General features: G+C 41.1%; 1 protein-coding gene across 1 annotated transcript; it reads left to right on the top strand.

The window, feature by feature from the left end:
- The first annotated feature begins 71 nt into the window (after positions 1 to 71).
- Positions 72 to 27,872, top strand: tubgcp6 (tubulin gamma complex component 6). The gene is made up of 25 exons (XM_008276118.1): positions 72 to 327; positions 742 to 1,550; positions 1,732 to 1,895; positions 3,172 to 3,385; positions 4,368 to 4,526; positions 4,933 to 5,054; positions 5,217 to 5,280; positions 5,382 to 5,491; positions 5,641 to 5,732; positions 7,899 to 8,038; positions 12,164 to 12,313; positions 12,704 to 12,785; positions 13,317 to 13,405; positions 13,642 to 13,757; positions 14,623 to 14,761; positions 14,865 to 14,963; positions 15,073 to 16,954; positions 17,839 to 18,000; positions 20,819 to 20,987; positions 21,773 to 21,914; positions 23,168 to 23,362; positions 23,968 to 24,100; positions 24,841 to 25,054; positions 26,497 to 26,690; positions 27,424 to 27,872. Exons 2-25 carry the CDS (start codon positions 762 to 764, stop codon positions 27,513 to 27,515), a joined length of 5,712 nt encoding a protein of 1,903 aa, XP_008274340.1. The 5' UTR covers positions 72 to 327; positions 742 to 761; the 3' UTR covers positions 27,516 to 27,872.
- The last annotated feature ends 9 nt before the right edge of the window (positions 27,873 to 27,881 follow it).

Genomic DNA, 27,881 nt, shown 5'->3' with positions numbered 1-27,881 from the left:
ACCGAACCATCACTTGTCCAATCACATTCGAGGGGGCAGATTCTAATTTTGTTGTAGTCCCGCGTCTAATGATGGAAGATGAATGAAGCGGTTAGCTTGCTTTTGGCTAGCAAGTAAACATCGCTGCATACTAACTGGCACTGCTGTGCTGAAACACGGGGTGAGAAAGACACTGTTTGAGCTGCATAGATGATCCACCTACCGGGTTCCGCATGCTTTGCTACATAAGGCTGGACTGCAAACTGACCCAGGTGTAGAATGCTAATAACAAAGTTAGCATGCAGGGGCGGAAGTATGTTGGTGAGGATGCGAGGTTGAAACTCTCAGGTGAATGAACTGATTACACATCATCTCTAGAGGGTAGAGAATTTCGAGAAGCATGGTTTTTGCTTGTAGCGAAATTGGCAGTGCTAAATATGTGTCCAGTTTGATGTGGCAAGCATTGCTAACTGTGTGGCTAGTTACCGTTAGCTTTGTGCGGTGCGTTTACTGTCTCGTTTACCATTTGTTTACAGAAGCTAATACACCATAATAGGTGGAACCTGGCATACAAATGTTGACACTGAAAGACTGTTTGGCATATATGTGTGTGTATGTTATGTCAATCCTAGGAAAACGTTTTCCATATTATTATACTGGTAGCTGTTTGTCTTAATTTTAAATTTCCTCTTAAAAGAATTAAACATCAGTTCTGTGTTTCCTCTTGAAATTATATAAAGTCCTCCTGTTTCACTCACGCAGGCTGAGGCAGCAGTGTCACCATGTACCAGAGCCCAAACAACCCCATGAAGCCCAGCTGCAGCAGCAGCAGCAGCATCACGGAGCTGCTGAGCGCCCTGTGTGACTGCAGCCTGTCTGGAGTGTCGTGGAAACGCAGAGCTCTGGGTGGAGTTTCCAGAGAAAGTTTCCGCAGATCTCTCAAGAAGCGTGCCTACGGAGCCCTGCTGTCAAAGCTATTTCAAGATGGCACCAAAGGGTCTTCCTCCATACCAAGTGCCACAGCTAATACGCCACCCAGAAACAAAGTCCTGATGATATGTTTTGACTTACGGGTGGCGGGCTGCCGGGAGGATGCCGAGAGGCTGGAGGAGCAGCTGGAGATGCTGCCGGAGGGAGCTTCCTCTGGTCTGAAGGAAGTAGACGCAGTCCTCGAGCTCCTGGTGCATCTAGCTGGTTCGGCACCCCCACCCCCTACCTCTTTCAGCAGAGACTACATGAGGCAAGAGAGGCCTGTGCTGCGAAGGCCGCGACCCTGGAGCTACCAGAGTGAGGATTTGCAAAGGCTAGAAGCCCAGGCATGGGGTCTCATGTGTGGGGAGGAATGGGGGACTTTGGAGAGTCTGTACGGAACTCAGAGGTTGATGGATGCTCCGCCCGGCACAGGGCTGCTAGCTTTAAGGACAAAATTGGAAGTGGAAGAAAGATTTGAGAAGGAGACCAGGCTGACACTGTTTGGAGCACTGCAACACACTCGCACCTCAGACATAGACATCAGACTGGACTTGCCTCCTATACCCAGTAATATTGATGTAACTGGATTGGCTATCAGGGTAAGAGACTACAGCTTAGTCTAATATCTAAACAAATACACATTGTTTAGTTTGAGTTGTTGTTGTCTTATTACCAGGCCAATCTACACTGCTTTATTATATTATGTCATTAGCTTCATGTTTGCAAAGAGTTTGATTTACCTGTTTCACTGTTTATGTATGGTATTGGTGTTCTGTGCAGGTCCCCCACTGTTTAGATCAGTCTGAGGATGAGGGCTTCCAATCAGCCTCCAACCTGACCCCAGACTCTCAGTCAGAACCCAGCTCTATCCCAGACGTTGACATCTGGGAGGCTCTCCGCACATTTGAGCCTGGAAGACGTCGCTGTTGGGAATCTGTTGGCTGGTAAGTGGCCTGTCAGTTAGATCATAGGCATGCTGAATAATTTGTTAAACAGTTACAAGACAAAATAATTTGACCAGTTTTGTTGAAAATTACAATTACAGTAAAGTTATTCTATTCTATTCTATTCTATTTAATGATAAATGGTCTGCACTTACATAGCGCTTCTTTTTTCTACTTTAATGGTACCCAAAGCGCTTTACAATGGGTTTCTCATTCAGCCATTCTTACACACATTCATACACCAATGGTGCAAGATGTTAGTCTGGTTCAGTGTGTTGCCCAGTAACACTTTGACTGTGGAGGGGCAGGGGATCGAACCGCCAACCTTGCGATTAGAGGACAACCCACTCTACAAATTAATTAATTAGTTCTGACAAATTAATGTGACAAATTAAAGGAAAAACCTGAACCCTTGAGTCCTACAGCGAGGAGATCTGGTGTCTCTGGTATGATGGGGGGGGGTTCAACCTTGCAAACTTCAAGGTAGTTCTGAGTGATCACCTTTATCTCATGATGGAAGTGATGGGAGTGATCTCTTTCAGGATGACGATGCTTACATTAATTGGAAATGAGGGGTCAGTGAATGGGTTAATGAATGTGAAAGTTATGTGAATCATTTGCTGTGGCCTTCACAGTCACCAGATATCAACCCAACTGAACACCTGTGGGAGAATTTGAACCGGCATATTAGACAGTGCTCCACTGTCATTAAATCACCAAATAAGGGAATATTTTTTGGAAGAGTGGTGTTACATCTGTTAAGACGTGTTCTACAGAATTGGAGATATAATGCAAAGGAGCAGTTTGGATGTTCTGGCTGCATGTGTTGGCCCATCACCTTTCTAAGATGCTTTATGCTGTTTTGTTTTTTTAATACGGTCACCCATATCTATTATGGAATAATCGGTGAGTCTGAAAAATATCAGAAAAAGGTGAAAAATAATTATCACAACACCTAAGACTTAAAGACGTTGTGTTTAACTTTTTTGTTCTTGCCAGAGCAACAGTCCAAAGCCCAAAGGTATAAAATTTATGACAATCTAAAACAGAAAATCACTCATTTTAAGAAGTTATAGCAATGGACGCATTTTAGCGTAATAAATGGCTTGTATACTACAAATGATCAAAGTTGTGGGAGACACAGTTTTAATTGAGTTGTAAATACAGTGTGCAGAGGTTAAATGTAGTGACAGATAAACTACAGAACTAACAAGGTGTCAGAGCTTCTCTTGTAGTTAGTTGTGTTTTCAGTTCTGCTTTCTGTTTCTCCCACCAGCCCACCAGGGAAAAGGGAATCTTTCTATCTCACAGAGGGAGGCAGGGAGGCCTTTGACCAGCTCTATCGGCTGTGGGAGGGGGAGATAAGGGTGGTGAGCACAAGTACCCCATCTCCTGTCCTCCCGCTGCCCCTGGACTCACAGACGCAGCTGGTATCCGACCTCCTCAACGTCCTGATTGGAGTGGCCTCCACCACCTTCCCTCTCAACCAGGTGCAGTTCATTATTCATTTATTAGTCTCTAAAATGCCATAAAATGCAACTGATTTGCTGTTTTAGTGCTCCGTTTTAGTGGTCTGTCAGACTGACGTGATAAAAGAGAACAAACACACAGTGACAGCATACAATTAGGAAAAAAAACACAGCCAGAGATTAGAATCAATGGACAATTTGTGCATGTGTGATATAAACAAACCCAGTTGACTTATAAAAGCTTATTCCCACAAAACTACAAAAAGAAAAAAGACCAGAAATGACAATGTCAAGTCAGTTGCCTGATTAAATGATTAAGAACATTCCTAAGGCTGAAAGCAAAACCACAGGAGAGCTCTTCTGTTGGTTTGTTGCTCCCCATTAAGTTCTTATTCCTCCAGAAGATTATAGTTATTTTTACAGCATAAATTGCTTCCTAATTCTCTTGTTTACTCCCCCGGCCCCTTATCTTGTCTCTGTAGCTGACTTTTACCTTTAACAGGCAGTCTGTTGCGGGAGGTGGATGCCATATCATAAACAGTATAATGCCCTATAATGTAATCTAATACAAGAGTTTAGCGTCAAGTTACTTATTGATGTCAAAACTTCAGAAAGATCAAAGAAATGTTTTTTGCAAGTGCAGTCTTTGAATGTGTCTGGGTTTTGGGGTGATGCTAAATTGCAAAATGTTGTTTGTGTCATTTTTGTCCTCCCAGAAGAGCACTGTCTAGAAACACTAGATCCAATTCTAATAAAACATCGGTGGGAAAGACAAAATGGCACACACCTGATTATGTAAGGCAGTCTAATATAATAACAGCACCAACAATGCCTTCAGAAATCACCGTGGAGGTGACTCTCCGACAGCCTTGGCAAAATTCAATATTACAAGCTTTGCAAAGACAGTCTTTGCTGCAGGGCTATTTTATTGGATTTTATTAGACTGTACAGTTATTTGTTGTGTTTTGTCTTACCATCTGTAAATATGTGCTTTCCTTCACAGAGTGTTCAGTTTGACGTCAGGCCTGGTGTGTGCGTGTCAGGAGCCTCTCCAGAGAGTGTGTCTCGTCTCCTGGGGGAACTGGCCCAGTACGGCACCTACTACTTGAGACTCAGTCGCTTTTCTCTGCAGAGTGCGGACAAGAAGGGCCTAGTTTTCCAGGTGTGCTTGTATAAAAATCATTGATACCGCTGAGATTACATATTTTGCCTCTCGATTCTCCACTTGTAGTCTGCACTCGAACACTTGTTACTAGTGTTGTGTTAGTCAATTAAAAATACTTTTAACTCTCCCTCAATTGGCCATTTAAAAAAAAAAAAAGCAAATGCACATTTCCTGCACACGCACAGCAAAACAACTTTTAAATTCATGTGCAATAGTGAAGGGGAAAGAGATGGAACACACAAGGGTAAATGAAAGAGCATCATTCCTAACAGGTCTACAATATGTGGCACAACAAAGGCACAAAAAGGTGCAAATGCAGGTATTCATCTATACTCAGGGGAAATTGACCATTTCAGCAGCTGTACATCAACTAAAGAAAAAAAAAATCTATTTCCCTTTCAAGGCATTTACCGGTGGTCTGAGGAAGTATCTGCATTACTACAGGGCTTGTGTTCTGAGCACTCCACCCACGCTTAGCCTGTTGACAATCGGCTTTCTCTTCCGCAAAGTGGGCCGCCAACTCAGGTGAGGTGAAAGCTTTTTTTTTCATGCTGCTGTCAAGGGTTAATTTCACTCTTTTGAACCTCGACCTCACCCAGTCGGCAGCGTGGTCGCAGTCTGAAAGGGATGACCTTGATGCAAATATCATCAGATCAAAAAAACTCCTCTGCTTTCGTTTAATCTAAGGTACCTGTCAGAACTTTGCTGTGTAGACGGGCCTTTGGGTGCGGGCCAGGCTACCTTTCCTGTGGTGAGCGCTCTTTTATCTGCAAACTGCAATATGTCATCTATCATGGCTGCGTTTAGCCTATCAGATGTGATGTCAGCTCAGTGCCATGTGGTTCTCCTCAGGGTGTTAAACTGCTGTCCTACCTGTACAATGAAGCACAGAATAACTGCAGCAACGAGAACTATCCCGTCCTACTGTCTCTGCTGAAAAGCAGCTGTGAACCTTACACACGGTCAGTCACTGTGTCCTCACACGCACCTATCTCCTAAAAACAACACAACACACCCCAAGGACGTAAACTCATTGATATGCAGAACTTGTTTGATTGATCTTAGTCGGAGTAGCACCATGTCTGACGGTGTTTTTCCGTGCCTCACTTAGGTTTGTGTCTGACTGGGTGTACAGCGGCGTGTTTCGTGATGTTTATGGAGAATTCATGATCCAGGTCAACGAGGAATACCTCAGCTTCAGAGGTGAGACGACACACACACATGCACACACACGTCGTCACATAAACACTCCGGCTTCAGTCAGCAGGTTCTGAAAATGAAAAGGCTGCCAGGCAGATTGTCTAGCAGAAAAAAATAGATTTCATTACAGCTTTTATTGCCTAGTTGGATTTGTCCTTGTGTCTATAAAGGATGTCATGAAGTTATTGGATGATAATCAGTGGGAAACAGAATCGGCAACCCCAGCTGTGGGCGGACCAGAGCCATCTTCGCTCAGTAAGCCACAGGGACAAACACAAATAAATGATGGTCCTTTATTCTTTTCAGTTGGTACGCCATGCTGGTTAAAACAAAATATTTTCAGAAATATATTTGGGTTTTTTTGTTTTTGTTTTTCTCTTGCAATTACCCTTGACAAATCTCAACTGGCTGGATTAATATTATTTAGTCCGATTAATGACTTGATTTTCTGAGGAGCACGGAAGAGAAGAGTCGAGACGGGAGGAGATGGGGCTTGGAGGGTAGATTAGATCCGTCTGTACTCTACAGGAACTGCCTACAGACTTTGAGTGTGTTCATTGTGATGCTTTGCTCGCGCTGCTTTTCAATGCCGTGCCGTGTCTTGGCTCTTATCAGTTTTTCCCATTGCTACATCAAGGATTATGTATTATATTAATACCCTTTGACATAGAAAGGCAATTTTACGCGTTTTCTGTTGATTATTGTGAGAGAATTTCAATTAGGGCTACAACTAACAATTATTTTTATTGTTGATTAGATGCTGATTAACCAACTGAAAAACACACAAGAACATAGTTTAAAAAAAAAAAAAAAAAAAAGCTCATTATTAATATATTACACAGAGTATAAGGTGATGTCATCAAATATCGTGTTCTGTGTGACTATTTATCTACAACTCCTACAGCACGTTTTCACATTTCACAACCTAAAACTATCAATTATTTGGTTGGAAGGTAACTTAAATGATTAATCATTGAAATAGTTGCAGCTGATTTTTGTTTTGATCATCTCTTTGAATCTGTACAGCACTTTGTAGCCCTGTTTTGAAAAGTGCTATATAAATAAAGTTTATTATTATTATTATTATTATTATTATTATTATTATCTGATTGCTTATATATTGATAATACTGTATTATTTAAACATTTGCTCTCAGGGAGAGAAAGACAGATTTTTATATTGACAGGTAAATATTCAGCTACTATTCTGATAATTGGTTTATCATTTCATTTGTTTCTTAGTCAAAAAATGGCAAATGATTTATGGTATAACCTTCAAATATCAGTGTTTTTTGCTTTACTCTCTCTCTAAATATTTGTAATATAAATTGAATATCTGTGTTTTGGATTTAGACAGGTCAGACAGAACAGTATTTGAAAATCCCCTTTGGCTCAGGCAAAAAAAAAAAAATCAGTATTTTCTTATATTTTAGACACAGAATGATTAATTTAGATAATAATCAGCATATTAATCATTAATGAAAATAATTTAGTTTCAGTCCTGCATTGGAGAATTTATGAAAGTAAAGAACGATCTTCATGAAATCCTATTCCCCAAACAATTATGCTCACTGTAACTTTGTCATTTTGACAGCGCTCCATAAATATAGTCTTAAATAAATCATTGTAGTCTGTCCAAATATTGTATGTCATGCAACACCCCATTCAAGGTCAGACCACCACCTCGGCTTTGTCTGGCTAACAGGTTCATTTGCTCATCGGCTACACCTCATCAACTCCTGCAGCGAACCTCTGCACTTCTCGCTCCTGCTTTTTGGAGGACACACAAATGTCATTGTTCTCCTCGAACTCCGCCGGCTAAGGAAGCAATCAGCAGCTAAGCTTTCTTGGCAAGCCGCAGGCTTTCTATAAAGAGCTCTGGAAGCTCGGTGCATTCATGTTCTCTTATGCTTTTTGCTTAGGATCACTGAGCTAAGCGCTAACAATTTCCAAGTGTTAATTCAAGCGGCCAGAGTTTTGCCATGCCCCGTAAGTCATACTAATAAGGAAAAGTTTTAGCCCCAACACGAGCACCGTATTACTCCGCTATTACTTCTAGGTGTTTCTGTTGTGAGAGTGATGTTCTGTTATCAGAGGCATAATGGACCACAAAAACTACTTGGTCCATATTGTAGGACAACATGTAACAGGTGTCTTTGAATTTCTGCAGACAAACACTTTTGGGTTCAAGGCTACACACTGATCTCAAAGGATGTGGAGGATTGTGTTCCAGTCTTCCTGAGACACATTGCCAATGACGTGTACGTCTGTGGAAAGACCATCAACCTCCTCAAAATCTGCTGCCCACAGGTTTGTTTTGCACATTTGGCATATCTATATACTGTGTAAAAAAACAACCAAAAAAAACAGTTCGTATAACCTAAATGGTATTATTTATTCATTGGAAACAGGTTTGGAGTGAATGCATTAAACATTTAAAGTAATCCTTCAAATTCATCTAATTTTCTTGCTGTTAACAGTGATTCACTTTACTGTATTTGATTGGAAATGCACAGATTGGCTCGAACATCCACAAAAATCCATGTGCACTTCACATTTATCCACCTGCCACAACACGAATTCTATTCATGATTTGGAAATCTATACTGCTCGCCAACAGTGGGACAAATAGTCAATACTGCGACATATGGGGACACTGTCTCCTCCAAAACATCATCAATACACTGTCATCAGCATTGTGATAGATTGTGTTTTTGTAGTCGGACAGTATTTTCAACCAGTAAACTCTCCAGTTTGAGCTGTCCAGTGTGACTCCTGCTTCAGAAAATACTAATATTATCATTGTAGATGTATGTTTTTTTATTTGGTTTTAAAGCTGCTATGAAAGAGTAGTTGATTATTCATTTTGCTGATTGTCAGAAATATAGTCTGTAGCAATTTTGACTAGTTGTTATTTGTTAGTCATTTTCCATGCCAAAGGTTCCCCTGTCCCAGTTAGTTTCTAAAATATAAAAAAATGTGTGCTTTTCTGTGGCTAGTGTCACTATAAAATGAATATTATGGGGATTTGGACTGCCGGCCAGACAAAGCAAGATGTTTCAAGATGTTGCATTGGTTGCATTCAAGATATGATAGTGGACATTGTCTGGGTCCTCTGAAATTTTTAGGACAAAATTGATGCTCTGATACTTGCAATATGACTGGGAATAGTTGATGATGAAATTAATAGCTAGATGTACCTGATGATATTAGGGCTGCAATAAAATAAAAAAAAAGTAAACTGTTGATTAACTCTGATTACTATTAAGATATTTAGTTAGCTATCGCATAGAACAAAGGAAACCGAAGGAAGCAAATTTGTCACATTTGAAAAGAATCCATCAAATTGTTTTTTGCGTTTTAGCTTTAAAATGACTTCAATGATTACCCGATTATTGAAATTATTGTAAATAATAGTTTTCATTCAATAGATAAACTGATCATTTGATTCAGATGAAGGTGAAACTAAATGTGGCCAACATGTCATCATGAGTTACCAACTCACACCTATATAAAACTGTAAGCTTAAGTGTTATCTTGTTGTAAGATCTGAACTCTCACTTGGCTTGGGTTATGAGTAAAAACGATGAGCTTCAGTGAATCAAAGAAGTTTGTTTCTAACCTAATTGTATTCAGCTTTTTCACTTCCCTGTGACCTGCTCGCTGATTCACAAGAATGTAATGTTTTTTCTGTCCTGACCTGCCTGACCTAAACTGCGGGGCCTTTGCTTCTGACTAATTGGCATTCAGTAGCTACAGTTTTTCTCAGTTTGCTGTTTTCCATTTGTGTTGGGCTCTTCCATTCCTGAGCAAACAGCAGGATGGCTATGAGCACACTGGAAGTTATTGATTAAAAATGCAAAATCAAAGTGATGGTCACTCTTGTGTTTGCCAGTGGCTGTTTGATGTCGATTATGATCGCACATCTTTTATTAAGAACACATTTCCTAGCTTTTGAATTAAGTACTACATGCAGTGCACAGCGGGGGTCTTGTTTAATTTTTTAAAATAGAAATGTATATGTAAAACAACCAGACTTAATAAAATGCAAAAGACTTAGTACAACAATCAATGTACACATTTGTACACATACAACAGTGCAAGAATTATTTCACATGGAATTTCACTTTTTATAGGGTAGGATGATAAAACGAAATCGCATGATAAAAATTAGACTCACTGAAGAGGCACACTCCATGTGATTTAGATAGATGTTATTTCGTAAAAGGTTTCCATATTTTGTAAAGTATCTTTTGCGCAATAAATTTAATGGTATCCAATTACTCATTCCTACAGTCTGGGATCTTCTGATTTCCATTTCAGTATTTCATATTTCTGACGGTAATTAATACAACTTCTTAAAGCTCAATAGTGAACTATTCCCATGGATTTGTGTTCTTATATATCATACATTTTGTCATAAATTATATACAGTCATGGAAAAAAATATTAGACCACCCTTGTTTTCTTCAATTTCTTGTTCATTTTAATGTCTGGTACCACTAAAGGTATATTACCTGAAGAATACAATGAACACAACAAAAAATGCAACTGATTTCATAATACTTTATGTCCTATTTGACATGCTTAAGCTTAATTGCATTCCTAGGGTGTATAAGAGGCCATTTCATGTCATAAGCAGCACTGCACACACAAAGGCCTAGAGTGGTTTCCTGCTTACATTCAAGCCGTAGCACAACTCAGAAGTTGTCAGCTCTCTCGTCATGCCTAAAACAAAAGAATTATGTGAAGCCACAATGGCAGCCATCTTGGCACTGATGGAAATTGGCATGAGTGAGAGACAGGTAGAGAAAAAACTGAACATCTCCAAGACATCCGTTCATTACACCAAGAAAAAACAAGCCCAACATGGTACTTCCAAATTGCTAGCTGATCGTGGCAGTTAACTGCTTTCTAGCCCACGAGATGACCGTGCACTCATCTGTTCCTGTGTCAGGAATCATTGTCAGACCTCCTGGGACCTTAAAAATGAGCAGGCACTGTTGAGAAATGTGACTTGTTTGGCAAAGACAGTAGGAAACCGACTTCTTGAAGCTGGTCTGAAGTCACACAGGGCACAGAAGAAGCCCATCATCAACAAAAGGCAGAGGAAAGCCTGGTTACTCTTTGCTGGAGATCACAAGGATTGGACTGTTGATGATTGGGCTAAGGTTGTCTTCAGTGATGAATCCAATTTTCAGTTGATGTCCACTGGTTTGGAGGAAGCCTGGAGAAGCCTTCAAACCAGACTATCTTGCCCCTACAGTAAAACATGGGGGTGGATCAGTGACAAGCTGGGCTTGTTTCTGTTTGGGTGGAACAGGGCAAATGCAATTGTGTGAAGGGCCAATGAAGCAGGTCATGTACAGGGCTGCTCTTGAAAACAGTCTTCTTCCATCAGCTGGAAAACTCTTTCCTGCCTCCAATGACTGGATTTTCCAACAAGACAATGCCCCTTGCCACACAGCAAGGTTAAAGCCTGGATGGAGAACCAGAGCATTGGAACCAAGCCTTGGCCTGCTCAATCATCAGATGTAAATTCAATTGAAAACCTGTGGACAATCATCAAATACAAAATGGAGAACCACAAGCCCAAAAACAAAGGAAATCTGTTTGAATTTGTGCAACAGGAATGGGCTGCTGTGAGAGCAGAACAATGTCAGAAGCTGGTGGAGAGCATGCCAAGACGCATGGCTGCAGTCATCAAAAACAGTGGTTATGCAATCAAGTAGTAACTCCTGTGTGTATCATGTGACTAGAACAGACAGAAAAGAAAACATGGAATGCCTAAAAGCACTGTTATTGGTAGTACAATGCCATAGTTATTGATGTAAGACCTTAAGTGATTTTGGTTATTATCAAGAAAACCATGGAAAATGGTTAGATATCAGCTCTTAAATCAAACTCTTATGAGCTATTTTTGTTGTTATCATTATATTTGTCCAAACAAATGTACCTTTAGTGGTACCAGGCAATAAAATGAACAAGAAATTGAATAAAACAAGGGTGGTCTAATATTTTTTTCCATGACTGTTTGTTAGAGGAAGACCAAGTACAATGTTGGGATGTGTCTTCTTCTAACTGATGCAGAGGGATCAGAGTTCAGTCACATGTGTGTAATTTTGATGGGATATCAAGCTGATGTGGAAAATTTGACTGAATTAATTGATACCTTGAATTCAAATGAGAAGTAACCCCATCTCTGCACAGGTCATTTTATTAGCTTCTAATTCATATTTATACCCAAGTCTCTCTTTCATCTCATCTTAGATGGAAAAATGAGTTACAGCTGGTAGCACACATTTTTGCTTTAAAAGAAACTTTGAGGTTATGAAACAAGATATCAACAAAAACCCGCCAGATGAGTCATCTGAATTACCACTTGAAACAATGAGCTTCCTTTTGTAGTACTATCTGTTAACTGTGTGTCCACAGCACTACATCTGCTGGTCGGAACTGCCGGCGCCCCGCATCGCTGTCACCTTCTCCCTCCAGGAGGTGGAGGAGATTGAGAGAGACTGTGCAGTGTATCGCGGACGCATGGAGAGGATCGCAAAGCACAGCGCCATCAGCAGGGAGGAGCAAGTAATGACATGCATGCACATTGATGTGACACAGTAGCAACTTGCTTTTCTTAATTTGTTGAGCTTTAGTTGAATTTCAATGTAAACTTCTTTCAGTGAATCCACAAGATAAGTCATTTCACAGGTGTTGTTCCTTAAGATAAAAAGAGACGATGTGTGTATTACATGATCCATGGTTGCAGTACTAACCCTCAAGTGCTAAGAAATTTAGAAGCAAGTCATTAAAAATGATGCTGCTGAAATCTGGGGCTTGTACTTGATGTAGTAGTGCAACACCTTGGCTTGTATGGCCTAAATCATGTGTGCTGCTCGTGGAGGCGGGGGAGGAGAGATGAGGTACAGGGGGGGATAGATCTTTGTTAATGATGATTTCTTGTCTGTCTATTGTTAGGCCCTGCGAACAGAGCAAGCACGCCAGGAGCTGATCAATCAGGTCAGAGAGTCAGCAGTCAAAACCCTGGAGAGCATCCGTGGTTAGTGTTACAATGACACACACACACACACACAAGTGCACACAAGTTGTGAGTACAATTTTGTATAGGCGCTTGATGTATGTGCACAGCCTCGTCCTGCTCGGTATACTTTTAACAAATGGCTCATCTCTAAGTATAACCTACACTCGCTTGTTGACTCCTGACTTCAGCTCCGTTCGCTCCCCTCAGGAGAGCAGCAGAAATGCACTGGAGCAATTGCAGTGAGGAATGCTTTGAATAGTTTCCAGTACTACGAGCTGTGAAATCTAATCATCACTCGCACAGTTTAGCAAACTCCTCACATCATTTATTTCCTCAGAAGATGTGTGGCGAAGTTAGGAAGGGGTGGTGGTTGGGTGTGGGGAATGTCTGGCCTGATGCTGTATGCGTGTCTTGGCAAGGGGCATATTCGAAGGTGTTTGTGCGGGGCAGATGGTGATGTTGCTTTGTGTGTGAGAGACTGAGATGTTATGTACTTTGCTGTGTGTGGAGGAGTAAACGGCTCACTGTTATCTCCCTCGCCTCCTGTAGGGCGCCAGGTGTCGCAACGTCTGGCTGAGGAGGCCAAGAAAAGGGAGCGTTTTGAGGAGCTGAAACAGCACCTGGAGCAGGAGCAAGAGGTAGTAAAGCGTGAGAAAGAGGGTAAAAAAAAAAAAATGTGTGAGTGTGAATAGGAAGTGCCGATTTAAACTGTACTTGTTAGAAAGTAATATGTGCATGTGGGAGTAAAAAAAAAAAAGAAGTGATAGAGATTAAATAATGTAAACAAAATGTAAGGATTTATGCATCTCAGCTACAACGATTTTGCTCTCATTTTTTATTTTTTTTGCAATGATGTATGTGTGTGTGGCACCAGTGGCGAAGTGCAGCCAAGAAGAAGCAGGAGGAAGATGACTTCAGCTTTGCCAGAGAGCTGAGGGACAGAGAAAAAAGACTACAAGCCCTGGAGGAGCAGCTGGAGCAGAGAGCCAGGTCTGACTGCCATTTACAGCCGCTGCTGGAGATGTCTTTTTAATGATTGATTAATCTCTGTTAAGATTTTATTTGATGTTGAATATATTAACTGACTACGTGCAAACACGATGGGACATCGGTTCATTCTGTGTGGGGTATTCCACTAGCTGGGCCTGCGCTGAATTTCCATACATTTGGGATAACTGTGTGACGCCGCAGCATGAGCAAATGTCATTAGAGGCTGTAATACGAATAGCAAGCTGTTATTTTAGCTTGACTACATGTTGGAGGTCAGTGTGTAGCCAGGCTTTTCATCCACCCAGTTCAAACCCTTTACGTCTCCTCCCATACCGTAACCAAAATGCAGGATTACATTACCTAATATGTTTTGGATGCGCGGGGAAAGAAAAACATCCATGCGGCTTTTATCAAGCAAATCATAGGTTTTATATTTTACAGGCCTTACTGATTAATTGATTATATATTTTTAAGGGGGCTAATAACAGGTTTAGGAAATTGCTCACTATTAAAGCACACGGGCATATGCCAACCATTACACTTATCAGAGTCTCTCCGAGGCACAAGAAGGAGGAGCACTGATTGCTGGATGATTTGCACTCAAATTTAAGTATAAATTATTCAGTATTCCAATAAGACTTACTATTTATAGCATGATGTGGAATATCAGAGTTATCTGCAAAAATTACATCAGCTGTGTGTAAGCGTCATGTTTGTGAATGAATATGAGTCCAGTCGCAATATAAGGGGCAAAGCTGCCTGGTGGAGAAAGGGACAATTCATGTGTGTGATCCTTTCTTAAACATGCATTTATTGTGTGTAAATTATTTACTTATGCATTGCATTCCTACTTATCAAATGACAGGAGAGAGCTGATTGCTCAGTACAGCCGTCTGTCAGAGGAAGCAGCTCGCAGAGAGAGGCGGGCCATGTGGAGGGTGCAGCGAATGAGACTGGACGAAGCCCGTGCTCAGTTCTTCATGCGTGACAGCCAGAAAACCCAGGTGTGTGCTACATAAACAATCACAGAAGACAAAGACAGGTGATTGAAGAAGTTTTTTCTAAATGAAGTTTTTTTTAAGCAAAGCTTTTGTGAATTCTTTCCAGGCAATACTGGAGAAATATCCATTAGGTCAGGAGAGACCTCCAGAGGAAGTATTGCCACCTCTTCCCTCAGTCCAACAGACTGCACCACAACCAACACTGGTACAACAACACACTGGTTCTTGAACATTATTCACTTTTTTTTTCTGCTTCATGCTTTCTTAAAATATGTCCTTGACATATCCTCAAATTAGTCCCCCTCTCTTGACAGGAGTGTCCCACTGAGGAGCCGTCTGAGCAGCAGACAGCGGAAACTCAAGAACTGGAAGCTGCAGCACAACTACAAGATGCATCTTCACCAACTGTCGCTCCCCTTACCGCAGACCCTGCCCTCATCTCTGAGGACATTGACATCAATGACTTTCTCCCTAAGCCACCAAACCCTGACAGTCAGCAGGTGGATATGGCCCTACAGGAGATCGGCTCTGACCTACCTCAAGCCTGTCCAACAGTACAGCTAGTAGACTATGACTTCAGTGCCCCCTTTAGTCCACTTGAGGGTATCACTGGCCAAGCCTCAGTCCAGCCCAGGCCACGCTGGGGCCCTGCAGTCCAGCATGACTTGATCCAGAACCACCCCTCGTTCTCCCACATTCCCATAGGGGAAAATATGTCTCAAGTCCAGGAGAGTGTCCCCAAAGCCAGCCCCTTTGGCCAAGCCTCTAAATCTAGCTTTGCTCTGGGCCAGTACACCCCAGAGGAGCCCCAAAATACCAACGTTTACAGACAACCCTCACAAGCTTCAGTGCAGCAAGTCGATGGGACTGGCTTAGTGACGGACAGCAAAGACAAGGCAGTTGCACCTGCACCAGTGCCGCATGTTGAAATGGGGATTTTGAACAGTAAGATAGAGGTGAATGAAGACAAGAGTGGGTCTGTTGAGGCTACAAAAGATGGTGTAATTGATAATGCTCCTTCCACCACAGCAGAGCCACATGGCAAGCATCCAGCTGATCACAAAGCTCTGACAAATCTTTCAGACTGTGGTTTGGTGGTAAAGCCACTAGAGACAACCAATCAAGACCACAGATCAGATGCTCACAGTAACATCGGTGAAAGTATCTCTTTGCCAGGCGTCGTGAGTCCCCTCTCCGGTGCCCATCTAAAGGCTGGAGACCTGGTTTCAGATACCAGTGCCAGTCAGCCTTCACCCAGCATCTATGGACATTCATCAGATGCTCACATAAAAGTTGGACAGTATGTATCAGAGGTGTCTGCTCCGCTTCTCTCTCCTAACACGCACGGTCATGCCTCAGATTCACACATCAAGATTGGACAACATGTTTCAGAGGTCGATGCTCCTCTCCCTTCCTCCAGTGTCCATGGTCACACCTCTGATGCTCACATTAAAATTGGGGAAAATGTGTCAGAGTTTGTTCTTCCCCTTCCTTCTCCAAACATCCACGGCCACGTCTCAGACGCCCACATCAGAGTCGGGGAGCTTGTTTCAGATGTCGCCGCACCTCTGCCCTCGCCCAGCGTTCACGGTCACAGTTCTGATGCTCATATTAAAGTTGGGGAAAATGTTTCAGACTTTGTCGAATCACTTCCCGCTCCCAACGTCCACGGTCACACCTCTGACGCAAATATAAAAGTGGGCGAGTTTGTTTCCAACATTCCTGAAGCAAGACCTCGCTGGAATAAGCATGGGCACGCCTCAGACTGCATCCTTCAGCCAGGCTGTGTGGTGTCTGGAGCTGAACCATTATTGTCCCCTTTGCCTGGAAGCTCTTATGGTCACTCCTCAGACTCGGCGTTAGGTGTTGGATGTGTTGTTTCAGGAGATGAGCCCAAGCGTTCTCCTTTGCCTGGCAGTGCCCACGGTCATTCATCAGACTCAAATTTGGGCATTGGATGTGTCGTCTCAAAAAGTGAACCACCTCCATTACCGCTACCAGGCAGCAGCTATGGCCACTCCTCTGATTCGACACTGGGGGTGGGCTGTGTGGTGCTGGGGACGGAGCTGCAGCCCTCCGCTTTACCAGGCAGCGCTTATGGCCACTCATCAGATTCTTCACTCGGAGTTGGGTGTGTGGTGAAGGGCAAAAGCAGTGGAAATCAGCAGAAAACAAAGGACAGTGAAGACAGCAAAGGTACTAAATCATCCAAAGTTAAACGCACGTACACATCCGGCAGTAGTGAGGCCACGTATATTCTCTCTGGAAAGATAGAATAAGATGTTATGATATTTGTTGGAAATGAAATCCAAACCTGCAAACCCTGTTGTTTACTTTTACTTTATTTTTATTGCATCAATTCAAGACACAACAGAACATTGCAAACATCGTGTAGGTGATCTTGTTGACAAGTAGAAGTAAATGATAGAATAAAATGGTTAAAGTGAATAAGACGAAGGAGAAAGACACAAATGCTTTTGCTACTCTTACTTTTCCATCTTTGATTGAAGTTAAATCAATTCTCTTTTGTATACAATTTGAAGGTCTTGTTGGTATTCAAGGAGACATACCTTTTGTTTTGTTTTTGGTACTATAAGCAAACAGCAAATGAAAATTGCATTGTGAAAAGCACAGTGCAATAGATTGCAGGCAGGCCCAAAATATCCAGATTTAGTCCCCTAAGCTTTAACCCTTCCTAAAGAGTTGGATAGATTTTCAGTTAGATATAAGATGAGGAGTTTAAAATGTATCATTTACACTTTATGTCCTGTTCATATTTTTCCCATTTCTCTTTTGTATCCAGACTGTTATTAGAACTCCTTGCAGTGGGGCTTTGTAAGTCTCCAGTGTAATACCCTGTTTTACTCTGCCTTCACTCTAGTATTATTATACAAAGCAGAGCGTTATCGCTGTTTTATTGTACCGGTGGAATTTGTGTCACCTGAGTCTTCTTTATCATTTAAAAGTCTGAAAAACTTATTTAAAGCCTCGGAAAGATAACTGATTTTTGTTCTTGACCTAAATTAAGATGTCACTTCTCCTTCTTTGTTTGAAGTAATTTGCTCTACATCCCTCCACAGGTTCTAAGTCAGCGAGCCCCAGTGAGCAGCTGGTTGAGGGCATGGGGTCCTGGGCAGCCAGCTTGTGGCTGTCCCCAGGGGAAAAGTCCGAGCAGGAATACCTCTTGGCTCTGTCTAGCCAGTACCAGGTGGAGCACTATGAAGACTGTTACAACCTAATGGGTTAGTGGAAAATATATGACTGGCTTGAAATGAATGGTTCCCTTGGGAAACAGTTAATATAGGAGAAGAGATTTTTCAAGACACAGTAATTTTTGTACATGCTATGGACAGTTTGGGCAGTAAGGTCTTGATTCCAGACACAACGGTGTCTCACTGGTGTGTAAGATATTGAAGATAATGTGTAGTTCTCAGTTGAGAAAAACAGAATTCAGCTATTTCACTTTACATCCAAAATTCAAACAAAGTGACCAAATAGAAATCATTTTATTCTATGCAGACAATTATGTGTTTTATATGTCAGCCAGACTGTTCTTCTAGCATCTATTGGCTATTGTAAGTATAGCAGTTAAAAAATAAGCAGAAGGAGATGTAAAACACTGGTTTGAGAGGATGTGGAGTTGTGTAGAATAACAGAAAACATTTAGACAGGAATTCATTCACAAAATGGAACAAAGTATGAAGTCTGTCAGAACTGGACTGGTGTCACAAAAGATATATTTCAAATCCAAACGACAAACTACAAGTTTTCCCCTCTGAAGTAATCCTCCTGGAGTCTAACACACTTTCCCAGCCTTCTGTGCAACACCGGCATGCACTCGTGGAAGGATTCTTCCAGGATCCTCTGCAGCTCCGTCATCACAGTCATCTTGATGTCGTCCACGTCTTCAAAACAGGTCCTTGATGACCCCTTGAGCTTGGGGAAGAGGGGAAAAAAACCACGGAGCCAGGTGGGGTGAGTAGGGAGGTTGCTCCAGCACGGCGATGTTCTTCTCAGCCAGGAACTGTCGGATGCTCAGGGCATTGTGAGCAGGCACGAGTTGTCCTGGCACAACTCTCGCCTCTTCTCACACACTGAGCAAAGCAAACGCCGCAGGATCTCTTTGTAGACATGCTGGTTGAAGGTCTGAAGGGGAAAACTGATAGTTTGTAGTTTGGGTTTGAAGTTTGTCTTTGATGATACCAGTCCTGGAACTTTTCTGACACACCTCATATTTTTGATTTTCTAGGGGGGTCAGTTGTATCACAAACTATACTGGAGAGACTAAAGCTATGAGTGTATTTTGTTGTTGGTTATTAATGAAGTTGTCTGATTCACCAAAGTTTTATTTATAGCTCTATTTTAAAAGCTGACATTGGATAATTGCACTGCACAAAACCACAGAAATAGGTATTGTATTTTCATCCCAATTCCCCTGCTCATGATTTTTCTACTGTATTATTTATGTGTCATTATTTAACTACAGAAACTAAAAGAAACCAAGAATATTAATTCTGCTAAAACTGCTGTCTTTTTTGTGAACAGAAATTAGATGAGACTGTGCAGCACTTACAAACAGCTAACATGTTCTTATAGAAATTAAAAGGGAAGCAGCCAGATAGGGAAAAAATAAAACAAGTCCTGATCACATCTTTTTAAAATACAGTAAAACATTAGGTCAGATTGCAAGGAAATAAAAAATGTTAGAGCTTGGATTTGCAGGGCTTACTTTATGTAAATTAAAGCAAACATTTTTACATGTTGAAGAGGATTGCATTCCCAGAGGCTGTTAAATATTTACTCCATCAGCAAGCAAAAAGACTTGCATAAAAATAAGTAATATTTCATAAAAGTCTGGTTTATGTGTGGGTGGGATGCATCATGGCTTGTTGAAGTAATATCCTGTCTTTTTCACTCTTGTATTTGGAGTTCAGTCATGCTGCTATTATTCATGCCTGTTTCCAGGGTCTCTCACGAAATCAATCAGAATCTACTCAGCCGCGTAAATCTTCCACACCGCTGATCAAAGCCAGGAGCCATAATTATTTAGAGAGTGTGACTGTAAATACAGGGGTGGACAAAATAACTGGAACAACTTGCAGCACAGGGTTAATTAATGAGATCGCCCTGAAGTCAGGATTTGAAGCTTTAATGTGTTATTTTTGTTGATTGTATCACAGAGGTGTTGGTTCAACTCTAACTTTAAGGCTTTGATCTTATTGACTGCAAGTCTTTTTAATTATTTGATTATTTTCTCAACAAACTGTTGGAAAATAGTAAAAAATAGACAGTTGAAACCAGACTTTTACATACGCTGTATAAAACTGACATTAAATCAGACTAAACTCCTGTTTTAGGTCAGTTAGGATTAGCAACATTATTTCTATTTGCTAAACGCCAGAATACTGAGAGAGAGAATTTTTAATTACTTTCTTTACAGTCAAAAGTTTACATACATTTCCTTAGTGTTTGGTAGCATTGCCTTTTGGCTGTATGACTTGGGTCAAATGTTTTGGGTTTCCTTCCACAAGCTTCTCACACCAGTTTGCTGGAACTTTGGCCCATTCCTCCTGACAGAACTGGTGGAACTGAGTCAGGTTTGTTGGCTGACTCAGTTCCAAAGCCTGTTCAGCTCTGCCCACAATTTTTTTTTTTCCAGAATTGAGATCAGGGCTTTGTGATGGCCACTTCAAAACATTGACTTTGTTGTCCTGAAGCTTCTGACTTTGAAGAAAGTAGTAAAAAAAATTCTCTCTCATTATTCTGGCATTTAGCAAATAGAAATCATTTTGGTAACTGACCTAAAACATGAAACGTTTAGTCACATTTAATGTCAGACAGTGAGGAAAAAAACGTTATGTGTCTTTTTATACAGTGTATGTAAACTTGTGGTTTCAACTATATATATATTACAATTTTCCACGGTACAACTTTACATCTTTAGATGCTTGGTTTTGTCTGACAGTCTTGTTTCTTGGCGCTCTGTGAAACAGCACTGTTTTTGCACTTATCAGAGTGATATTTCCTCAGCAACACGCCTGTCGTCTCCCCCTCACACAGCCTCGTCCCCTGAGTGTCAGCTGCTGAAGCAGGTAACGCGGGGCCCCTGGGGTCTTCCCATGGACCCAACGCTCCGCAGAGCCACCGACACCACAGCTGTCCAACTCAGCGAGATGGTTTCCCTGCCAGTTCTGATAAAACACTCCGTCACTGCCCCGCTCATCACACAGTGAGTGTCTGTTTGTCTGTTAAAAACAGCTCTGTTTGGCGTCAAAGTGGAATAAATAACATCTTTGCACCTAGCACATTACTAGTTGCTGTTTTAAAGTATGAGTTCTGAGCTTCTTGTTTTACATATGAAGCCAAACGCTATGTTTAAGAGAAATGCAGGTGTGAATTTTCACTGATCTCATGTCATTTTTCTGCTTCTTCACGCCACTTCAACTGCAGTTGAGTGTATATTGTGCACTGCAGGAATAATTTAAATTCTTATTACCTTACATCTCCGTAGGATCATTTTCTCTGTTTAAAATTCCATCAGAACTCCAGACAAGTTGTCAGTTTTCACCTACAATGTTTCTGCACACTATGCAGTTTAGCCTTTGTGTGCGAAGAAATGACTTTTTCGTTCCACAAAGATGAGGTGTAGTACATTTAGCAATGGAATTCATAGCTCATAACTTTTATTTAACTCATATTTATCCCATGCTTGTACGAGGCAGTGGAGCTTAACAGTAATTTTTTTTTCTATCTTCCCTTTTCAGTAAAAGAGAACCTTTCCAAAATCACACTGTTGTATAAATGTGAATCGAGAAGTTAATGTTTAAGGAAAGTTGTCCACAAAGTGTGAAGAAAAAAAAATAAAATACTGGCGTATTCCCTGATCTCTCTCCAGAGCTGATGTCTATCATCTGTATGGAATTTGCAAGTCAGCATCATTTTCACTACGGGCTCCTGTGTCAAAATTTTTCTATCCTCATCTCGGTCATTCTCTCCTCCGCCTTCTACCTCCAGCGTATCTTTGGTGAACAAGGCAGTGGTGGACTACTTCTTTGTGGAATTAGGGGTGGAGAGACACTTTGAGGCACTGCGGCATTTCCTGCTGATGGAGGACGGCGAGTTCGCACAGTCCCTCAGCGACCTGCTCTTTGAAAAGGTGACGCTCTTTTGCTTTTTCTGTTGCTGTCACCTGTACGGATGTTGAAAATGGGATGATATCTGGTATTTTTGTTGAGTTTATTGCATTCTTGGAGAGGATTAGAAAGGACGTTTTGGAGCAAGGCTAAATGTCCTAGTCTCTTGTTGAGTATAATACATTCTATAGCTTTTTGTCTTGAACTGATTTGAGTGGAAATGCAGGTAACCTTGTAAATTCTAAGATGAATAATACCCTAAGTGTAGATGTGGATCAAAACTTGAGTACACAAAGAAAGCAATGATTTGAAAAAAAAAATGTATAGGAGACACTTGTAGGCTTGTTGCATCATTACCGCCTTTTGTGAAGGTTCATATTTTCTACCACAAAATGTAATTTCACATCCTTGAGGCTGAGTGTTGCAGTTGTAGCACGCTCTTAAGAAAGATTGTTCTTAAACTGAGCCAACAGAAAGTTTCTCTAATCAATATTTTTATATTAGTAATAGATCAAATGACCGTGTGCACAGCTTGTTGTGTCAAACCCACCGCAGATTATTACCCGACTCTGCACGTACCCTCACCTCTAAGAACCATTTCACCACCTTTTTTTTAAACTTGTTTTAGTTCATGGCCTGCAACTTAACTGTAATTTCAGTCGGAGCAGGCAGTTATTTTCAGCAAAAAAAAAAGCTCTAAAATGCCATTTTATGCCAGCTGCACAGCACCAAACGGCACACAGACACAGCTAGAAACCAGTTGGTGAACATAATGGAGCACTTAACAGTTAAAGAGCCAAATATTTCCTTGAGGAGTCGGCAGAGAACTGAACAGAACTAAAGGGAGAGATGCTTAACCTTGTAAGCATTTTATATCTAATTTCTCTCTGGGCTTGTTTTTTTTTTTTTTTTTTTTTTTTTAAGCACATGATGCATCAGTGCCAGATTTCTAGACTATTTATGTCAACCCCGTGCTTCCTGTCGTGAAGCAACAAGCTCAGCCTTTGCTAACACCTTGATGCTGTTCTGCAGAAACGTTCATGTACGTCAGTCTCTTGAGGCCAACGAGACAGACTGTTTTATTTATCCAGTCAGACATTAATTTCACTGATTAACACACCTTCAACCCTACAGGAAGCTAATCTCGTAATCACCTACCTGTCACATTTTTTTTTCCTGGAATGAAAACGTGCCAAGCATTAGCTGCATATTTATGTGATAAATGACAAAGTTTGACCTTTCGTGTGTTTATGTGATGAATGCATCGTCCACGCAGCTGGGCAGCGGCCAGACACCGGGCGAGCTGCTGACCCCTCTGGTCCTGAACTCCATCCTCAGTAAGGCCCTGCAGTACAGCTTACACGGGGACACCCCTCTGGCCGGTAACTTCACCTTCGCCCTTCGCTTCCTGCCTGAGACCTTCCACCCACACGCCCCAGACTCTCTCAACTGCTTGGAGCTGCGCTACAAGGTGAGTTTTTTTTTTTTTTTTAACAGAGCGAGTAATGGCTGTGCTTGTCTCAGCATGAATGGCAGCTTGAATGTGACAGCCTGTCATGTTTTGACAAACTGCTCTAGGTGTGGAAAATGAGCTTATCACGCACTTTAATGGTTCAACCACATAGACTGATTGGAGTTGTATCTTTTGGGTGACATGCACAGTGACTAATGCTGCACATATTGTCCTCAGCTCTTGCTCTGTTCTTCTCCCTCCACTATATCACGACTGTTTCTGTTACCACTGAATCTCCATCATGTACCTCTCCTGATCCTTATCTTTACCTCTTGCTACACGTATCTTGTGTCTCCTCCTCTCCCTCCTTATTTCTTCCCCGTTCCCTCCACCTCCATGTCTCACCACTCGCTTTACTTCACAATCCTCTCACCTCCTTTGTCAACATCTCTGTCTTCACACCTTTCTTCGCTCACTTCGCATCATCCATCACTTTCTCTTTACCTGTTTTTCTCGACTCTCGTTTCACTTCCCTTTCCTTCACACTCGCTCGCTCTCACAAGCTTCTCCTTCTCATCTGTGTTTTTTTTCTTTTTCTTTTTTAACTTCTTGTCATCTCCCAGGTGGACTGGCCGTTGAATATCATCATCACAGACAGCTGCATGAACAAGTACAACCGTCTGTTTTCGTTCCTGCTGCAGCTCAAACACATGGTGTGGAGCCTCCGTGATGTCTGGTTTCACCTCAAGAGAACAGGTGAGGAGACGGGAGCTGCTCGTTCAGCCTCGGCTCGGACTTTACCATGCCCCTGAGAGGGAAGAGTTAAGTTTCTTCCTGTTGTGCCTCAGCTGTTTATAAAATATTCATCAAAGGGGATGTTGGAATTCTTTTTATGTTTTATTTATACAAAGCACATCTCAGACCGGTGGGACGTTTGTAAAACAGTGTGCTTCACTGGGTTAGATAGTATTGATCAGTGAAAGCCTGTGTACAGACTACATAAATGGATGGATCCTGATGGGACCAAAAAAAAAAAGTATTCTCTTGCTAGAGGGATGCAAACTTTAGCAGGTATATTATTGATATCACTGATCACATGGGGAAAATGGAGATGATGACTCAATACAGGAATGCATTTTTGACCAAAAACACATTTGACACAAACAGAAACAGAAACAGTGCTTGAGAACACAATCAACCGAGGACTGTCTGCATAATAATTATAGCTCCAACTATCAGTTATTGTCTTTGCTGAGCTACATGTATTGATTTTTGTGATTTAAAGCAAAGTGTTTGAGGTTTCCAGAGCCTTAAGTGAGCTTAAATTGATTTATTTACTCTCTTTAAAAGGGATATAAGCGCCCAGAGGTTTTGCTTTTTTTTCAGTAAAAACAAGCAGCAAACCCACACATGCACATGTCAGAGTCAAATGTTTATTTTCAGTCCTTGCAGCACTAAGCATAATTTTTGTTTCCATCTTTTTGTGCTTCCCCCAGCGCTGGTGAAAGGCGCAGGTCGCTCGGTGCAGTTCCGTCAGCTGCAGTTGTACAGACACGAGATGCAGCATTTTGTCAAGGTGATACAGGGATACATCGCCAATCAGATACTACAAGTGTCCTGGAGCGAATTCACCGCCAAGCTGGCCGCTGCCAGCGACCTGGATGCCATCCACCGCACGCATGCAGACTACCTCAACAGAGCCATCTTCAGGTGAGCGCTGGAAGTGCAGATGTACAATTTAAGGTACAACTGAAGTGTTAATTTCAGTATAATGCTGGCTGTTGTCCCTGTGCATACATTTAGGTGGTATATGATATTTTTCAATAGGACAAAGAACGACAACTTGGAACAAGAAAAAAAAAAAAGCCCTTGAACACAGCTCCGTGTGTTGGGTGTTATCAGCGTTCAGCCTGAGGAAACAGTTTGTCATAATTTAAAAATGTATGTGGTGTATTTGAGCCTAATTTTACATTAGTATTCAGCATGTCTTGATACAATTTGTTAGTCTTAATTAAAATGCATTCAATCAAAGTCCCATGACTGAACTAAGCCTACAAATAATAACTCAAACTGTCAAATGAGGGCATTTTGCAGTAACAAAATGTTAAGATGAACATTAGTCTTTAGACCCAGATGTCTCACATTGGTAGAAACCTGAGGTGCGCTGCTCACTTTGTCTCATCTTAAGCAAACCAAAACTGGACAAGGACAAACTAGATCTGGTTAAACATTTTCTTTCTATATTGGCTTCCATTTTTCTTTGGTCTCACGCAGGCCCAGGCCTAGCTCCTTTCAGGTTTGTGTTTTGTTTGTTAGGGCTCAGTTTATTTTTAGTAATAAAGCTAAAGCTATAAGCTGATTAAAATGAGCTGCAAATTTTTGGCAACTGATTAAGCATTTTGGTAATTTTTAAAATATTTTAATTTCTCTGGTTCCAGTTCACCAAATGGGAATATTCTCTGTTTTTCTTAGTTTTCATCAATTAACCAATATCCTGGGGTTTTCTGACCATGAGCATCAGTCCAAACCTCAGTATTCACATTCATGTTTTAGAATCAAGGTTGTGCATGTTAGCCTAAAAAACAGACTTTTTTTTTTCTTTAATTGATTAATTGTTTAAATTACATAATAGCTTAAACCAGTCAGTACATTAAAATAATAATAGTTAAATACAGCACCACTACATACACATTTTTGGGAACCCAGAGCCTTTGCATACTGAAGGATTCAAAAGTAAGTCTTGTTGAAGGTGCTCCTGCAAATTGTTATGAATTTTTATATAGATACCCAAAAATCTATTTAAACCATCACAAATGCAGACTGCGACAACACGAAAGGCAGAAAAAATTAAGCTGAGTAATAAAATTTCTTCAGGCTCTGTACGGGCGCAGCAAGTTGAAGTGGCACACTTTGCTCCCATAATTTCATATAAAATTAATTCAACCTCGTCGTAACAAGTTAATTAAAATTCCAACTGGATCAGAGGCTAACTTTTGAACCCGATGAATGATTTAATCTCATTAGGAGAGGTTGTCACTATCACACTCTTGTGTGTGTGCGTAATTTCAGCCTGTCTGAAAAATCATTTAAAAGTTTCCTGTCATGTTTCTTAAACTTTGCACTCCTCCTCTCTCTGTCTCTTGCCTCCCCAGAGGTCTGCTGACAGAGAAAGCGGCTCCGGTCATGAATATCATCCACAGCATCTTCAGCCTGATCCTCAAGTTTCGGGCCCAGCTAATCGCACAGCCCTGGGACAGCCAGCAGGGGGAGGCAGTGCACCCCAGCTTTATTGCCATGCAGCAGTCATACAACACCTTCAAGTATTACTCTCACTTCCTTTTCAAAGGTAAGGCCGGAGAACATAGTTTTACATCCGTCTGAACAAAATTTAGCCTGTTCATCTGCATTTACCTTCGCTGATAGTGTTTTAGGCAGATCATCATCATAAAGCAGTCCTGATCCCCCTTTTTTTAACTCACCGGTTAAATAACAATGATTCAGCTGTTGCTCATTTTAACAATTATAAAAGTAATGGACGTGCTATAAAGGACCCACTTGACATTCAGTTAGTAAGTGAAAGTCAAAAGCTAATAATGAAATAACCAGGACTAAAAATGAGAAGGCACAGCAAGGTGTCTGATACGGAAAATTATAAAAGGAACCTTTTTTACTGTCAGGAGTGAATAGATAAGAACAGGATTCTGAGCTGAAAGGTTCATCATTGACTCAGACGAGCCAAGAATTGCAAGAAAATGATGTGACTGTATCATAGAGGTAATGACAAAATGCTGCAGGACAAGATTTAAATTTTAGGTCAGATTAGATTTTAGTTTTAGAGCACATAAATTTGCTTCTGAGGAAGAATCATCCAGGTGTATTGTGTAGTCTTATTTTGTAACAGTAGAGTCCGTGTAGTATTAAACAGTGTGTTGCATTGTTTTAACTCATGTCTAATGTGCAGTTCTAAAAAAAAAAAAAAAGAAAAGAAGTACTTAGACCTTTCTACTGAAGTTAAAGTATTTCATTGCTTTCTTCATTTGAGTGCACTGAAAATTGTCTGTCTTTTTTTCTTCTCTCAGTGGTGACCAAGCTGGTGAACAGAGGTTATCAGCCTCATTTAGAGGATTTCCTGCTTCGCATTAACTTTAACAACTACTACAAAGACTCCTGAGTTGTGTGCTGGTGTGTAAGTTCTCCTGGCCTTCATTTAAACATCCAAAATACTTTAAAAACCCACCTGTACTGTGTAGGAGGGCGCTGATGTGACACTGAAAACAGTTTAGGCACTCAAACTGCCATTATGTGCAGGATTCAAACGTCTGTGTGCTGAAATAATTATGCTTTGCCTCTGATATAAATGTGTTTGCTGCCAGTGTGTGTGATTGAGATGAAGCTATTGCCTATTGTAATGCATCCCATGCTCAGGTGTGCCTCCAGCTGTGTAGATTTTAAGAGAATATAAATTAAATGTCAGTGTAATGTAAATAAAAACCAAACCATTTGTTTATAATAAAATCTCTATGCTCTGGTTTTGATT

The sequence above is a fragment of the Stegastes partitus genome, unplaced genomic scaffold (assembly GCF_000690725.1).
Source record: "Stegastes partitus isolate 25-593 unplaced genomic scaffold, Stegastes_partitus-1.0.2 Scaffold65, whole genome shotgun sequence".
In the NCBI taxonomy this organism is placed as follows: Eukaryota; Metazoa; Chordata; class Actinopteri; family Pomacentridae; genus Stegastes; species Stegastes partitus.
The sequence above is the reverse complement of the archived record's forward strand: the minus strand, read 5'-3'. Positions and strand labels throughout refer to the sequence as shown.